This window comes from Tiliqua scincoides, chromosome 8 (genome assembly GCF_035046505.1).
Source record: "Tiliqua scincoides isolate rTilSci1 chromosome 8, rTilSci1.hap2, whole genome shotgun sequence".
NCBI classification, from domain to species: domain Eukaryota; kingdom Metazoa; phylum Chordata; class Lepidosauria; order Squamata; family Scincidae; genus Tiliqua; species Tiliqua scincoides.
Genome location: NC_089828.1, coordinates 57,748,769 through 57,766,274, shown reverse-complemented (window position 1 = coordinate 57,766,274; position 17,506 = coordinate 57,748,769). Strand labels below are relative to the sequence as shown.

Sequence of the window (17,506 nt, the reverse complement as noted above, 5' to 3'; positions counted from 1 at the left end):
TTATGAATAAATAAATAAATATCCAACTGCAAGCACCACATTCCACCCAGGAGGAAAGCTCAGGGCCTATCAGGTTGGCACAACCCAGATCTTGCAAACACCCTTCCTCATCAAAGACACATGAGATGGACCTTAAAAGAAGTGAGAGGCTGGACCAAGCAGTTCTTCTTCTAGAAGAACACTCTCCTCACATACACTCACATGCACTCTCTCTCTCTTTCAAACTCAAAATAATGCTTCTAGTTACAAAGCCATGAGGGGGAACTGGGAACATCAACAAATTGCCCAGATTTTGCCTGGCACCTTGTCTAACTGTGCCTTTGTTCTGTGGACAAGAGCTACCATATGAAGAGTGACCACTTCTAAAGCAAGGCTCACTCCTACCAGGAGGGTCACACAACACAAATCTGCTCTGGCAGGTAGTTAGAGCCCACACTGGGAGGAAAAGAAAAAAGAGGCTTCTGAATATGCCGTTTGTGTGATATGCTTCCTAAAGGTCTGGAAAAGAAAGAAAGGCAAAAAATAGATCTGTATTTTTTTTTCAAGGCACTTCAATATTGCTTATTAGAATGGGTGGCAGAACCCTGACTGCTAGGTGTGGGCCTACCTGAGCCACACAGTGACCATGTCCCGCTTGCTGTGGAAAGCAGGCAATTACTGACCTAGACCCTAAGTATGCAGGGGAAAGAACAGTAAAGGAGAAAGGAGCAGACATTGCACTGCACCAAACATCCCAGGAGGAAAAAAAATTATGAAGGGCGTGATCTTATGTGATCTACAGCTAAAGAAAATATGCAATTTGAATGTTAAGAGAAGACCCTTCCTTTGCCTACTTGGAAGCTGGGCCTGGTGGGAATAAGAGGGGCGTCTTGCTGAGCGTGTGTGGGCACAAAACCAACCTGCACACACACACGGGGGGGGATTTCCTGTTCTTAAAAAAAGAAAAAAGATGCAGAGATTCTCATCAGAGATGCAGAGCAATCCTGAACTCACAAGTCCCACTTCACTATGCTCACAGAAGATTTCATGTTGGAGCTGCGAGATCTTGGTCTTCATGCACGTAGCGGCTGAGAGGAGTCTTGGTGGTACCCGGGCACCAGGCCTGGTCAACTACTTTGGATGTTTCCGAGGCAGAGCTTGGCTCTTTCGGTTGCCCCGATTTTGCAAAGGTTCCTCCTTAAGCCATCACAGAATGAACTGATCACTTGTGGTTTTCTTTCTGTTTTTGCACTATAAGCCAATATTCAGATCCCTGAAGCAGTCTTGAAAACATAAACATTGACCAGAGAGAAACGGAAACAAGAGAGCCTGCCTTTCAGCCTCCCGGAGCCTGGTTCTGGGCCATGAAAAGGCATTTTTGTTAAAGCTACTGAACTCTTAAGATCCGTGAAGACATGAACTAAGTGCTGCTGTTACATGCTGGAGAGAGACTGTAAAATACGCAACTTCTTTTGGAGGGGTAAGAAAAACGATGGGAGAAGAAGAGGTGATTTAACATCCTCCCCCCCCCCCAATTAATTACCAATTAATACAAGTACATTTGAGGTGTAACATTGGGAACATGCCTTTAAATTAGAATGCCTCCCCCCTCCCTCCCCACTGACCACCCCACCCAAAATATCAAAAGTAAATATTAATTTGAACTTAGGAAGTAATGAATGCACCATTAAAGTGTCATCAGAAGGGGTTGACCTAAGACAAAAACATTTTCCATGAAACACAATACCGTCCAAAAGAAAAAAAAAAGATTTTGTCCATCAATAATATACAGTATGACAACTACATCTTGTAAATTATACCCAATACTGCCGGCAGTCTATCCCTCTAAAGAATATTTGCCCCCTTTCATCCCTTCCTAACAATCAGATAATAAAATACAGCACCTATAAATAAGCAAAAAAAATATATATATACCGAAATCATCTATTGTTAGTTTTAAAGATATGGCAATAAAGGAGTCTAAATCAGCAAACTTGTAGAAGCCATAACTGATAAAACAGCTTATTGAAAAAAGGTGGCAGTAATGCACTCTATGTGTGCACAAGTACATAAGAAAATACAGACGTATAAAACCGCACACATGCACCCAACGCTCGCACGCTCACATTCGCCCTTCCATGCGCCTCTATGCTCACGCATATACACATAGACAACAGGAGGAGTGAGACAAGTTGGAAGCTGGACCCGTACTTGACATGAATGGGAGAGAGCAGACCGTCTTTGAGGGGCACCACAGTTTTGGTTCAGAGTTGTGATTATCAAATGCTGTGCGCTCCCCCCCTTCTTTTGGCGCCTCCCTGCATGCGCACAAATTCCTTCCCACAACTGAAATGAATAGAACTCAGTGCTTGCTGTGGGACCCCAGGCAGGAACTAATGAATTCCGGCAGTGGAAAGTAACGGGCCGAAATGGACCTCTCTTCGGCGGTAGGCAAGATCTGTTGTGCAACACAGAAGTGCGTGACTACGGATTGGAAGAGGCACCGGTCATGATGGAAACCATTCTTGGAGGAGCCTTTTGGTAAGGGGCATCACGACCTCCTCTCTTTCCGTGATGGGCCAAAGCTTCCGTCTTTCTCATCAACCCCTAACCGTACTATGCGTGCTCAGCCGCTCGCCTGGTCACCTGAGGCGATTTAAGGACAGCACTCAGGTGACCAGGAAAATGCATTTCTTTCAAAAGCTGGTGGTTCTTATCTTACAGGGCTGGTCAGAGCTTTCTGAGGACTAGTAACTTTTATGACACTTTGCAAGGGCTGGCATAAAGCGACTCAAGCGAGTAGATCAAGTACGGCCCATTCCAAGTTGTCTCCCAAACCTCCTAGAAATGAGGTCTGATCCGCGTGCTCTGTGGTTAGAGGTTAAAAAGCAGATTACAAAATACCTAGATTTCAGATTTTTTTTCTTTTTTTCTGTCCTGATTTGGCCTAGAATGGAGTGTATTAAACAAATCCTGACCCATAAACAGACCAGAATTGGTTAAAGCTATGAAAAGATGTGCACTACAAGTCAATTTTTCTATTCCACTTTACAAGAAAAAACACTGAATTCAGCTACCACAAATTAAGATTATTTTCCTGATGCGACCTTTTTTTTGTTGTTTTGTTTAAAAAATATGTGGAGTAAATGTGTATTTTTTTTTTAAAATCCCAAGTTTCAAACAATACTCTTTTCTTGAAAATATTTAGGAATTCAAACTAGTGTGTTTAGAGTCGGGCTGACTGTGCAATCTCTTAGTGGCAACTGAACAGCTACAAAAAAACCTCTCTTTTTCCTCAAAAAATCTCCCCTTCCATCTTTTTGTTTTTTTCCTGGTTAAAGAAGATAATCGTGTATTATCATCGCTCTGTTTAAGCCATTAGATGGCAGATAAAAAGCCCCCCTTTTAAATATGTGGGTTTGATTTTTTTTTGTTTTGTACATATATTCTTTTGTTATGTTTTTAAGCCCACATCGGAGGAGGGCAGAAGGCAAAAGTTGTGTGAGTTTTTTTTTTTCTTCCCCAGAAACTGTGGAAATCACTTTAGGGCAATTTATAGAAACACTTCGGGGTACAAAAAGCTCAACTGCACACATGTCAAAGTTTTCTTTCCTTGGAAAACACAAAACATAGACGTGGGCTGAAACGCTCCTTTCGTTCTCTATATGCACCTTGGCCTATGGCGTTTTTGCCCTGTGGCCTGCAGGGCGGGTAAGTGCGGGACACAATTAAAACCAGCAGAGGTCCAAAAGTGTTTGTGTTTGTAACTTCCCCAGCTCTCTAGAGTTGGGTGAGCTTAATCTCAAAACTCCCACTCGACGGGCTCCTCGCGACTCGCGGCCTTCTCCAGCCGGTGAATTATGCTGTTCAAATTGGCCGCCTTCTTCTTCCTCAAGCTGTTGTCTCTCGTGTTCTTGGCGCACGCCACCTCGGAGAAGCCAAACAAACTCTCCAGGGAGTTGGCTTTCTGAGAGCCACTGGTGGCCGGCGTGGAACTGGTACTTGGCACAATGGGCATTTTCTCCACGCCGTCCTCCCCCCCGTCCTCCTCCTTCAACTTGCAGGAGCCCCCCCCTGCAAGGACTGAGGCGGCGGTCGTGGCGGCGGCTGAGGTAGAGGCATCCTCTTCTGGGACCGAGTTTGGCGTTGCCTCCAGAGTTTCTCCTGAATGTTGGGAGCCTGGAGGAGAACTCGGGCGCAGGGCTTTGAGCCTCCCTTCGTCATCCGTGTCCCCCAGGCTCCCCATCCCCAACCGGAATGTCTCCGTTTTCTCCGAAGATCTGCCGTCCTGCAGAGTCTCTTCCCCTGCTTCAAGAGCTGACGCCACTCGCCCTCCCTGAGACTTTGTGGTTGCATTGCTGTACTCGTCGATGTCCAGGCTGCCCGGCTTTGCCTCCAGCGGGCCTTCCACATCCACCCCATCACAACTATCTCCTTCGGAGCTGTGAACGGCTCTGCTACTTCTTGCCGAAGGAGAGTCACTCGACCCGGCCTGGCTCTGGCCACCTGCTTGGATTTCTTCAATAAACAGCTCTCGGCGAATGCGAGATCTACAAAACAGGTGAGAAGGAAAAAGAAATGGTGAAGAGTGCAGTTGGAGCGCCAGCACTTCATTTCTCATATCAGTTTCCCCAAGCAGCTCAGGGCAGTCACATCTTGCTATAGGCCCAAAGGAACAGAATACCGTCCCAACTAGGTCAAGACAAAGGCCCTTCTAATTAGTATCCTGCTTCCTGCAGGGGCCAAGCTGATGCCTGCAGGAAGTCCACAGGCTGGGCATGATGGCAGGAGCAGCCATCACAACTCGCCTACCACAACTCTGCCTAGTCTCCTTTCAAAGCTAGTGAGCCAGAGAGTCACCACCATGTCTCGCAGCAATGAGTTCCACAAGTGAATTAATTATGCATTGTGTGAAGTAGCATTTTCTTTTGTCTGCTCTCAATCTATTACCTTTCAGGTTCAGTGGATGCCCCCGGCCCTAGTTTTATAAGAGAAAGGGAGAAACACTCTCTTCACACCATGCTTCATTTTACATATTGTAGTCTGCCCTACGGCTGCAAAAGCTTTAGCCTTTCCTCCACCTTCCTGATCGTTATGGTTCCCTCTTCTGCATCTCTTCCAGTTCTTTGAAACCCTTTTGGAGATGGGATGCATACTATGCACTGTACACTATATTCCAAATGTGACTGTCTGGTAACTTTCCAAATGGCGCTGATAGTTCCATGTTTTCATACCTCTGTCCCGTACTCCTTAGCATGGAATGTGCCTTTTTCACACCTTCTGCTCACCACATTTTCACTGAGCTCTATTCCTGAGATAGACTGATTCAGCACGGACAGTCCCTCTGAATGGTCTGGGTGCCCTGATCCCTTAGCAGTGATTTGAACTCAGGCAGACTACGGTTCATAGACAGCTTCACGAGTAGAGACAAGGCAGTGGAAACCACACTGCATGGTGGAGACGCTCCACAGTGTCATGGAGCTGCCCTCCCTACCTGTAGTTGTGGAACCAGTTAATGACGGTGCTGGTCTTTAAGTTGAGCTGCGTGGCGAGTTCCTCAATGGTTTTTGGTGATGGGTATGGCTTTTGCTGATAGGCTCGCTTGAGTGCTTCCTTCTCTTCCGGGGCCAACACGACACGCGGCTTCTTGAGCTGATGCTGTGGCTGTGGACTGGCGCCCTGGCTGTAATCAATGCCTGCTGAAGAGGACTCCGAAGGCTGGCAGTCACTGACCGAGCTGTGCCGTCGCTTCATGTATGCTGAAAGACAAAAGAAAGTCAGGTGGGGTTAGCCGAGAGGAAATACAAACGAAAACCAGTGCAAGACCCAGCATGTCGGTAGGACAGGTTGATTTTGGGTGCCTTCGATGGTGGGAGGTTAAAACAAGTCAGGTCATGGGGCCACCCAGCCCAGCATTAGCCACAGTAACTGGCAGTGGCGCTCTGGGGTTTAAGGCAGCCCTGCTACTTGAGAGCCTTTCATGCTACTTGAGAGCACCTGGGACTGAATTTCTGCCACCATGACCCCTCCACATATAGACAACATTGCCCGAGTCTATGTCAAGCCAGCCCAATGGCATCACTAGGGGGTGAGGTTGTGTGTGGACCATGCTGAGTAACGCACTAAGGAGCGGGGACACCACCACTGGCCAAAATGGTAAAGATCTTGGTATTTTTGAATAATATCATCATGTTCTGTATCATTCGATGGGACATTTAATGCAGAATGCAATGAAACAAACCATGTTAAAAAAGCTATATTTTCTCAAAAGCTATAGACAAATAGCCAGAAAAGGAAAACATAACTGCCTTATGTAACAAACAGTGGATTTAGTTTGGCAGTAAGAACTGTCTAGGCTCCTTGGCCGTGCTCTGTGAAGATTTTCACTTCCTAACATTTCGCCCATGACTGTGGTGGGTATTTTCAAGGACTCTCTCTCTCTCTAATCCTAAGCACTGCAAATGCTCAAACTCTACTCCTTCTAGTTCATACTGTTTGGTGCTTTTTGTATCTCTGTCACTTCTGATAAACATTAGGAAATGAAAACCTTCACAGACCTTGGCCAATAAGCCCAAACAGCTCTTACCACAATGTATCGGCCATGAAAGCTTTAGATGGCATGTTAAAAAGTGGATTTCTTTAACTCAAAACAGACCAACAAGACTCTGCTCCAAGAGCCAATGAGAAGATATTATGACATAGCAGGGAACCAAGACAGTGTTAATATGAGCCAGCTCTTATTTCCATGTCTCAGTAACACTAGAACTCTTATTCAGTTATGTGTCATCGAGTTGGCCACTGGTTTTTTGTTGGTTAGGGATTTGTTGGGTGATATGAGCTGTCATGTATTAAAACAAATAAAGTGAATAGAGGGTCACACCAACCCTAATGAGACCACTGCATTAAAACTGTGTGCATGACATTGTAATTTATTCTGTATGGTCTGTTATGGGAGGAGGTCCATCGTGGGGGTGATGCACTGACTTCTCACACTGGGTGATGCAAACCCTAAAGGGTTAAGTCCAGTAGTCCAGTAAGCCAGCTAGTCTAGTAAGTCTGCTCGGATTGAGGATGGTTCACCAGGTATCCCAGAAGGGCTCTTTTTCAGCCCCTAAATTCTCCTTTCTTGGATCAGGGCATGTGTTCCCAACTGCCAATTTTAGTCTTCCACCAGATTAAAATTTGGAATGAGTTGTTCAAGGAGTTCAATGCTTTGACCACAAGAGGGCGCCCCATGCCCATGACATCTCAGCACCTGCCCTATCAATTGTACACAGGAGATACTTGTGGTGGTTTGCCTTATTTCAGCCAATGGCTGACATCCTCAGGAAGATACAAACTCCTCCCAGAGGATGCGCTGATTTTGTTGGTCTAACTCACCCTCTTTCCAATTATGTGCATAGCTCATTCAGGACATCCCATTCATGAAGAGCAATTGGCAGCCAAGCACAGTCTTACACAGCTTGCCTGGTAACACTGAGGGGCAGTATGAACTAAGACCACTGCAAACACATCCCACAGGGGGATGGTGCTGCTGTGCCCCCGAAACTGCCTTCCACTGTGTGAGAGCAGTGCTCCATCTAGCCCCCCAGTATTCACCCTGACTAGTAGTGGGCTCCCCAGGCTCTTAAGAGGAGGAAGGCCTTTCCCATCACCTGCTATCCAAGATGCTCCTAGTGGGGGATGCTGCCGAAGGCTACCTTTGGCTCGCAAAGTAGGACCTCCAACACTGAGCTATGCACCCCCCCCCACCCATGTTTTGAACAAAATTCAGCTGAAATTGACAATTTACTCAGAGGCTAGCCATGTGTGTTCCAAGTGAATCTCAGCAACTGGATGATTTGTGTCTGGGACTGCATACAATGAGCAGGAATAAACTTGAAACAACACAGCAAAATGGATAAAACCAAAGAGTCGTCACGGATTTGGTCTGCAGACAGGGTAAAGCTCTTAGGTTCTTAAATGACCAATATTAGAATGCCCTTTGCCATAAGGAGACAAGAGGAATGAAAGAAGATCCTTGCTGGGCCAGACCAATGCTGGTCCCTCTTTCGGCACCTTGTCTCCCCACAGAGTTCGACCCAACGACTCCAGGAATCAGCAGCAGCAGCAGCCTTCTCAAACTGTGCTCCCCATTTTCTGCTTCGCTTCAGAGTGCCTCTGAAGATGGAAGCCCTGCTTAGCCACCACAACTAAGAGCCACTGACAGACCTTCCTCCTCCTCCAAAGTTCTCAAATCCCCTCTTAAAATCATCTTCGCCAGAGGTCATCACCGCACTCCGTGGCAGCAACTTCCATACGTTAATTCTGCGCTGAAAAAATCCTCTCTTACGTCTGTCCTGAACATCATGCCAAACCATCTCTCTGTAGCATCATGGAAGAGGGAGAAAACACTTCTCTCCCCACTTCTTCCACACTTTGTGTCATCTCATAACCCACCATTTTGTGTTCTTGTTTTCTAAATGAAAGAGCCCCCAATGCACTGGTTCTCTCTGCGGAAAGGGTGCTCTGCCCGCCTCCTTTTAGGTGCCCTTGTCTGCAGTGCTGCAGAGATGAAGCCTGAGCCGCCTGCTTGGCTGAGGGGAACTGACCTTTCTTCTCCATGCGCTTCATGTCCATCAGCTTCTCGACGTTGTTGGGGTCGTTCAGCCACAGCTGCATGCGGACAAAGGGCTCCCGGCCCTTCAAGCTCAGCTTGTGCCAGGGCTTGGGACGGGCCAGCAGGTCTGAGACCGAGCCCTGCGTGAGTCCCAGAATCGTCTCCCCAAAGAGCCGCTGACCTGCAGAGAGAAAGTAGATCTCCAGTTGAACACGTGCCAAAGGTGCTGACAAAAGAGACAGCAAAAGAGCATAATGCCCTGGAAGAGTGGCAGATCGTGCCAGGTAAGCTGGCAAGAACAAGAATTCTTGTTCTGGAGAGAGAACAACAGGGATCCACCTGTTGGTGCAAAATGCCCTACCCAACCCCTGGGACATCCGAAAGAGCTGTTCTATGAGCTGCACCAAATGATGTGGGCCACGTTTTGCAATGCATGTAAAGAAACTCCTGCTGGATCAGCCCAAAGGGCCACCCAACTCCAGGATCTTGCTGCTGGCAATGACCAGCCAGATGCCATTGGGAAGCCCACCAGCCACAACTGAAGGCTTGTCTTTCCCTATGGTTGTGTACCCAGCAACTGGTACCCAAAGGTATACTGTCTCTTTACTTGGAGGCTCTAGTCCTAGCCTTCATGCTTCATCTCTAAACGTCAGGGAAGCCCTGCTGGAATCACCAAAGGCTCACCTAACCCAGAATTCTGGTTTCCACACAGACAAGTCAGGTGCTTCCAAGACACTCATAAAGGTAACGGCTCTTTCCTGTTGTCTGTGTCTTGCCCCTGATACTCAGAAGTGCCCTGCCTTCGGCATAGATGTTTCACAACAGCAGGTAACTTCTTCCCCAGGAATGTCCCTGCTGTCCTTTGGCCTGTTCTGAGCTGACTGCCCATCACCCCCAAGTTCTCAGGCTACGGAGAAAAAGAAAACACTGGCCTCTGCTCACTGGCTCCAACCCTGCAGGACAGAGTTCTGTAAAGCACTACCAGGCCCTCTACTCAATGGCCTTTTACTCTACGGGCCTTTGAAAAGGTTTCTTGCCTCTAGTAAATTTTTCTGCAGAGACCCCTGGGAACCCCAAGTTCACTACCCTAAGTTCCACGGTGGAAGGAAGGCTGGCTGTGCTAAAGGGGAGAAATAAATAAATACCCCAGGGTATGCACACAGATAACTTCTGGGGCCCCACTGTTACCCTGTGCAAATGGCAGAAGTCCGGCATTCCAGGGTTTGAGTTAGGACCGGCCAATTGCAGGCTGTACGGAGGAACTTTAACATGGGTCAGATCGCTGGTTCCTCGAGTGCAGCACTGCCTGCTCTCATGGTGTAAGGCACCAAGCGTCAGCCAGGCCCTGCCCCATCCACACTCTGGGCTGACTGCAACCTTGGAAGACTGACTGGGGGCTTCGAGGGCCCCGACCAGGCAGCAGTACCAAATCGCTGAGTTAAACAGACACTTGCAGCACGCCAGCTGCTGCCCGGGAGGGCTCTGGCCAGTTCCTGCTCATGGCCTCCGACTGTAACTGCCATCTTCCTCTGGCAGCACTGCTACTTTGGAACGCTGCCTTCTGCCCACCACTTGCACCTGTTTCAGGCTCCTCGCATCACTCGCCTGCCTTTTCTGACAACGCGATTTTGCCTGTTAAGGACCGCGTCTCTGTCTCCACCTCCTGGGCCAGCAGCCAGCTCTCTGGGCACCAGCACCTGACAGCCTGGGGCAGCCCCTTGCCGAGGCTTGACTGACTGGTGGAGGCTCTATCTGATCCTTGGAGACGGGGGAACTGAAGCTGGAACCTTTCTGCATGCCACGCATGTGCTCTGCCCCTCCTCCAAAACACACAAAGCTGCCAAAGAGGGTGTCAGATTATGGCTCTCCTAAGCCTATTCCTGTGGTTCTCAAACTCTCAGGAGTAAGTCCTTTTGGGGGAGCGGGGAAGGCAGCAGGCGCGGGGAGAAGTCAGTAACACGGCCCCCAGGATCATGTCACTAAGGGGGCTGCAGGCACTGACATGTACTTACCAGCTCCTGCAGCAGCCTCCCAGGGGTCTGGGGAACCCTGCGCAACTGTCCACAGGGCCCCCCAGCTTGCAGAAAAATTGCTCTGTGGAGTGCAATTGCTCTGCTTTCACTTTTTGAAGGCTGGGGGGCCTGCAGAGGGTCGTGCAGGGCTCCCCGCACCCCTGGGAGGCTGCTGCAAGGACTGGTAAGCAAATGCCAGTCCCTGCATACCCCTTAGCGACACAATCCTGGGGATCGCGTCGCTGCCTCCCCCTGCCCCCGCCCGTTAAGGGGGCAGAGGCCAGGGCCCTCAGACTGCGGCATCGTGACACCCTAGTTTGAGAAGCCCTGGCCTAGTCAAATACTATTTACTCTGGACAGCACTTTTTCCAGCAGAAAAGTCTCAGGCAGAGCACTGCAAAGCCCTTTTAACTGGAGCTGCCCAGGACCACACCTGGCTGACCTGCGTGCAAAAGGGGAGCTGTACCACTGAGCTATGACCCCCTTTGCCTTCTTGTACCTGAAGAATTGGGGGGCGGGGGGCTTTGAGACCTGAACACACACAGTCTCAGAAGCCACTTGGTGCCAGGCCTCGGAGTCACCACGTTCTGGCTTCAAACCCCACTGACTAAGCTTCCCACTCAAGCAAGTTGCATCCCAATGAGACTTCTCTGGTGTACATGTGGATCTGCAAGGTGGTGTAAGAAATCCTTCTGAGTATCTGCCTAGTTACGGCCCCCACCTCCACCTCACAATTTTGTCCAAGCCACGCAGGTTGTGAATTTCAGTTTTCACCAGGAAAACGGGATTGGTCCTCAGAGCTGGAAGACCCTCTCAGTGTTCAAGGTGAGGCCCTGGCAACAAAGACAATGACAACAAAAGCCAGGGGCAGGATGGCACCATTGCTGATCTGTACTGCACTCCTAGCTGGTTCCCTGACACTTCCAGAGCAGCAGCTGCTTGGCCTGCAAGGCAAAGGTGCTCTGCAACCACTCCCCCTTCCATTAAGCGGATCAAAATCACTCACAGCCACTGACCCTGATGCACACCCAGCACCTTGCTCAGCTGTGCTCATGTTGGAGCCTTGAGGAGAGGGCCACCATCACAGGCTGCGTTCTTAGACTGTCAGTTGCCAATGGAAATTTTTTTTTGGGGGGGAAGAGAAATGTAATGTGGTTTTTCCTTGAGGAAGGATTATCAGTGGAAAATTTGTCCTGAAAAGCTAATTGAGCCCAGCGTTCAGCTTCAATACTGGGACACAGTGGGAACCTAACAGGCCACTGATGGCTGGAGGGGAGCCTTCTCTGCTCCTCCCTGTGCAAAAGCAGTTGAACCTGCAGAATAAATTACACAAAATGACAAGAAGCTGCCAGTTGGGTGTACTCTGTGCAGGTCAGACAACAAAGCTTTCCTTGGCGTGGAATTTCCAATGACTCTCGTACAGAGTAAAGACAAGGCTCTGCTTCCAGACTTGGAACGTGGAGTCACTGAGACCCAGCAGTTACTAGTGGTTTGAGTGCATGATTAGGAGTGGGGAGATATGGGCTCAGAACCCATACAGCCAAGAAGCCTGCTGGGTGATGGAGCCAGTCACTATCCTGCAACCTAATGTACCTCTCGAGGGCTGTTGCAATGATAAAATGGGCAGGCAGGGTACAGAGAAAAGCTCAATGGATGCCACCCAAAGTTCCTTAGAAGAATGGCAAGACAGGAAGAAATTTAAAACACAGATTATGGCTGCATGTTGGTCATGGCAACCATGACATTACGCCTGCCCTACTGGCCACAATCTCATCCACTCATGCAATTACAAGAGAATCCACATGACTGAGAAAGGGAACGAAGGGTGGGCTGTTAGCGACCACGAGGCTTACAGACAACCAGGGGCCCTGAAACAGAAGTGCCTCAGCACCACTCGTCAAGTCTAGAGATTTAGCAAACAAGAGGGCAAAAAGGAAACATTGGAAAAAAAAAATGAGTTCCACACCTAATGCAAGGTTTGGGGCACATTGCTTGCCTCTTCTGCTGCATTTGGGGCTTGTCAGCCACGCTGTAGAAAAACAAAAATCATGGAAGGGGGAAAAAAAGATGGATGTAAAAGTGACATCAGAACAAGAGTCAATAAAAGCACTTTTCAGGTTCCCCCTGAGTACAAGAGGAGACAGAATCAGGGACCCTGGTTTTCTGCGCACCCTGAAACCGGCTGAGAAGCCAGAGTAGCCAACAGGCTCTGGAAAAGCCCAGTTTTCTTTTTCTTTTTTTAATGACAAACAAGTTGCCAGCCCACATGAGCAAAGAAAAAAATTGCAAAAAAAAAATAAAAATGCACACACACACACCCACACACACAAAGGAAGGTCATGCCTGGAAGACCCTACCACTAGAAGGGACCTGGGTGGAAGGGGATGGACTACTGGCAGCTGCTGGTCTACCCACAGCCCGCAAACACCTCAAGTCCCCCTTTGCCCTATACAAACCTCACCACTGTGCTAGCTGCAATTTGGAATACTTCTTTCAGTGCAGGTGGCGCTTTCTCGAATGGCTACTGCTCCACCTGAAGTTTAACTACATTCACACCCATGTTCTAGTAAGTCAAATCAAATCTTGGCACAACGTGAAATTAGCGTAATTTGCTCCACTCGCAGCAACCTGCTGCATTTGGCTTTCCTGGTTGCAGAATGCCTGACAGTAAACCAGCGTCCCTGCATACAGCATGCAACAACAACGCGTACCGCAATCGCTCTATACACCCTGGTCAACACCACCCCTTTCCATCCGACATGATGCAATTTAGCCCCAGCAAAAACACAGAACTGGAAAACCAATCATGTTAAGGTCACGCACAGGGGTCTGGAGACTGACGCTCTCAGTTCCAGCTGGTATGGAGACAGTCCTACAATTCTCAGAAGGCTGAAAATGTCACAAATTGCACCCCTCGATCCAAGATGGCAGCTCTGTTATTTTGCAGTTAGCTAATGTGTATCATGTGATTCTGCAGTGCAGGTCATTCTGCCGACTTAAGTTACAGGTCGCAGCACGACTGGACAAGGTTCAAGTCATTTTAAGACACACTGCAATGCTGCAGTTGTTGGACTTATGTGATCCCAGGGCATTCAGTCATCCCAACATTAGTGGAGCAATGTGGGATCCAGTCCCGGGGATGCGGTAACTGTTCCACTATGAGAAAAGCGAGATCAAGTGGTAGCCACAGCTATAGAAGATCTATCTTATATATCCGCTGCCCACATCCCCTTGGAAATCCGAGCCCTGTGCCACAGCGCCTCTCCACTGATGTGACACAGATGATGGACCACCTCTCATAAAGCAATCCAACCACTATTAAATGCGTCTCTGGGCGGCTCTGTGGAAGCAACGCTACACATGACATATGCTGTGTCCACGGGGGTCTGTGCCACCAATTGCTGCACAGATTCTGCTATGCACTCTACTTCAGGCAATCCTTCCTTTCTTATAAAAAGGGCAAATCCTTTCTTCCTCTGGGGATTTTGCTAATTGCACATCAGTAGTGCCGGCACAAATTGTGAGCTATTGCAAGATGCATCCTGCTCGCCCTCCATTGTCCATGCTTACATAGACAATGGAATATCATACAGTCAGTGTTTTCAACCACTTCAGATCCAGGGCCGACTTTTAACCGTTACTGGCACTGGAGAACCTGCTTCTAAACGTATACCATTTAGGCCTGCTTTTTGCCCTCACATAGCCACTCTTTCTTTATCTTAAAAAATACAAATGAAAAGCATGTGGTGATGTGAAGCTGGTGTAAGCCACCTGAGAGGTCACAATCTGCCAGTCTGATCAAAACCAACTTTTTAAAAGAGAGCCCCTGAATAATTGGAGGTCATGATTTGGTTCTTGGTCAATCCTGGGATCAGTGATCTTGGCAACAATGTCCAGAATGCCAGGAGTCATGTGATTTGTACTATGATAAGACAGGGAGTGAGTTTTGTGTCCAATTAGTCACTGTTTGTATATTTTGCACTCTTCATCCCAGTTCATGAAAGGTTTCCAAGGCGACTCATCCAAAACTATTTCCCTGAACCTACATTAAAGCACTTTTCTGTTTACAAATAAATCAGAAAAAGCCCAGCATTTTGTTTTCTCCGGTTCTCCCGGAAAAGTTGCCAACAACAAAGAGTGGGAACCTACCAAGGTTGTTGTCCGTGAGCACCTCTTTGACCCGCTTAGTGATGCCATAGGTGTCCAGCTCCGGGGACATGGCGACCAGCTCTTGGATGCTGAGCGATGAATGGCCAGACAGCGGCACTGGCGTGGTGGACTGGGAGTCAGAAGCGGACGGCTCACTCAGCTCGGGCAGCTTGCCGTCCTTGCTCGTCTCTATGGCTGGGCAGGGCTGCTGCACCAGTTCCGTCAGGCTCTTCACAGACTCGCTGGAGCTCATGGGGGACTCGGGAGCGGGACTACAACTTGCAGAGGTCTTCGGGGTGCTTTCTGTGGAACCGGAGAAGGGAAAAAAAGAGGACACTTGGTTTTAGCAAACTGCCCTTTCCTCAAGGTCTTGCTTCCAGATCCCTTCCTGCTCACACGATAAGCTGAATAACTGCAAGGTAATTTTGAAAAAACCCCATCTTTTTCCACTGGGAAAAAGAAAGGGGTTCTCAGGAGACTTGTTCCCGCAAAAACAAATAAGCATGTCAAATATTACCACTTTGAGAAGAATCTCTGCTCCTAAGTATAGAGGCAAAAAAAGTAAGGCAAAGTTTCAATGCTAAACAAGTGAACCAACTCACACCACAAGCAGTGCTTTCTACCAAGTCAGGTAGTTGAGTCTTACATTGTCTACTCTGACTGGCAGCAACTCTCCAACGTCCCAGGAAGAAAGAGGTTCTTCCCAAACTTGCTATTCAAGATCATCCAAACCAGAGACCAAACTAAGCCTGGAACCTTCTATATACAAACAGGAGCTCTACTGCTGAACCAGGGCACTCTCCAATGAGATGTTCATAAAAACGTCTTCTACCGGTTTACTGCAAGCAAAAGGTCCTACAGGCAATATTGGAAGTCTGGTGCAGGAACAGGAAAAGCCTCCCCACTGGATCTAAAGATTTCAGTACCAGCAGTCGGGTTTGGAAAATTGCACATGTACAGTATTTTTGCTCATCATAAAATTTCAAGCGGGCACTTCTTTCCGCTGGACAAGATGCAGGATGACATGTGGTAAGGAACGAGTAAAGGTCTCCCCGCTGCCCCCTTTACAATACGCAGTACAAATAGTGGCTAAGAGACAATCAGCACTTTCCTGCTTCAAAACTTCCCTCTGCCACAAATTCAGATGGCAAAGCCCCGCCCTCTCTGTCTCAGACCTCCCCATCTAATAATATGAGGGTAAAAACTCTCATCTACCTCCAGGGTCAGCTGTAAGGAGCACAAAACGATACATGTGAAGTACTCTGGATGCTTAGTAGTACTATAAAAACGATGGTACCGTGACTGTTATAAAACTTGCCCCACATCTCAACATCACCATGCTGGGCTTTCTGGGGGACGCCTATACTAAGAATGCATGGGGTGGGGGCTGACACTGCAATTTTTCTTATTACTGCATGGCAGGTGGCTTAGGGTCACACTTAAAACAAGATTATATATTGCTTAGTCACGCATTATCTTTAGTCAATATAAACAGAAAAGGTGTGTCAATATATTAACTTTTGACAGCTCTGCAGGAAAAATGGTGTAGGAGACAGGAAAGTAATTGGGAAAGGAATTTCTCATTAAGAAGCCCTGGGAAACAGGCGTTTTGGGGGAGGGGTGCCCTTAGTTATTACAAAAAACTGCAGGAATTCACATTTCTTTCAAGAGCACTTAATCCCTAAGACTGTCCAAGTCTTAGGGAGGGCTACATGGTTCTTAGGCAAGTTACTGTCTTTAGAGCAGCCTCTGGCAGAGATAAAGCCTGCAACATTGCAAAAAGGGAAATAAAACAGGGGCGTTGCTTGTTATACACCACTTCTGACTTGAGATGGTCAAGTTCTCCCAGGCTCAGCTGGGCACTGCTCAGAAAAAGATCCGATGGCTTCCTCTCCAAAGTGAGAAGAAGCTTAGACTGTCTGAGCAAAACCAAGGCTTGTAAAGTGACTCCCCCAATTTCTCCACCCTGCCAAAACACACTCCCTACCAGGCTTGGAGAAGAAAGAACTCTGGAGTCCTTCGATTTGGGGGCGGACTCCCTCAACCCTCCAAGCCTGAGTTGGGTTCGTTGGACCAGGAACATGGTGTCTGAATCAGGTCACTGTCTTGCCACAGTGCTTAAAATTGTTTAGGAGGTCTAAGGAGATCTGGGTGATGCTGGTAGAGGCATCCCTGCTCTAACTTGTGGCCTGCTTAGCTCTTCAAATCTAATTCTGGCCTGCCTTTCCTGGACAAGGAGACAGCACTGCAAACCCATCACCTGCTCAGTCACCGGCTTGAAAACTTGTCACAGCAACAACACTGAGAGCCACACGAGATTTTTCTGCAGGACATTTGGCTTCTCTGAGTTGGAGATTTTAATCCGTGGGCCCTTTGGATTCCCCACAAGCATCGTACTTGCTTTCCTGCTTTGCTTTGCGTGTCCTCCAGGCAGGGATGAATGAGAGCTGCCTATGAAGGTATCACTGTGTCTGTTTATTCCCAGGTGCAGGCCATCAAGCTCCGGGCAAGTAGTAAAATATACAGCATACAAAAATAAACTACTAAAATATCCTCTGTTTGCCCTCAGCCAAAAGTGTGTTCAAATAACCTCTTTCAATGCCGCCAAAGGACACGCAGGGTCACTGTCTCTGATGCGAGCAACCAAACCCAAATGGTGCAGCAAATGTCTGTTTAAGGCATTTGTTTAAGGCAAATGTCTGTTCAAGGTGTTTGTGCGAGCTGGGAAACTGGTGGAACTCCAAAGTGGCAACATGCAGACCTAGTT

General features: G+C 48.1%; 1 protein-coding gene across 2 annotated transcripts in view; it reads right to left on the bottom strand.

The window, feature by feature from the left end:
- The window catches only part of CUX1 (cut like homeobox 1), a 258,390-nt gene that overhangs the window by 27,484 nt on the left and 213,400 nt on the right, over positions 1-17,506 (bottom strand). Inside the window, exons 21-24 of one of the 2 annotated variants that reach the window (XM_066634819.1) lie at positions 14,740-15,042; positions 8,571-8,759; positions 5,474-5,738; positions 1,788-4,529 (exon numbers count right to left, since the gene is read on the bottom strand). The exons of the other annotated variant lie outside the window; for it this stretch is intronic. Of the exons in view, the coding sequence (XP_066490916.1) occupies positions 3,782-4,529; positions 5,474-5,738; positions 8,571-8,759; positions 14,740-15,042 (1,505 nt within the window). The 3' untranslated portion in view covers positions 1,788-3,781. Of the gene's footprint in view, positions 1-1,787; positions 4,530-5,473; positions 5,739-8,570; positions 8,760-14,739; positions 15,043-17,506 lie in introns of those variants that run through there. 2 annotated transcript variants of the gene reach the window in all.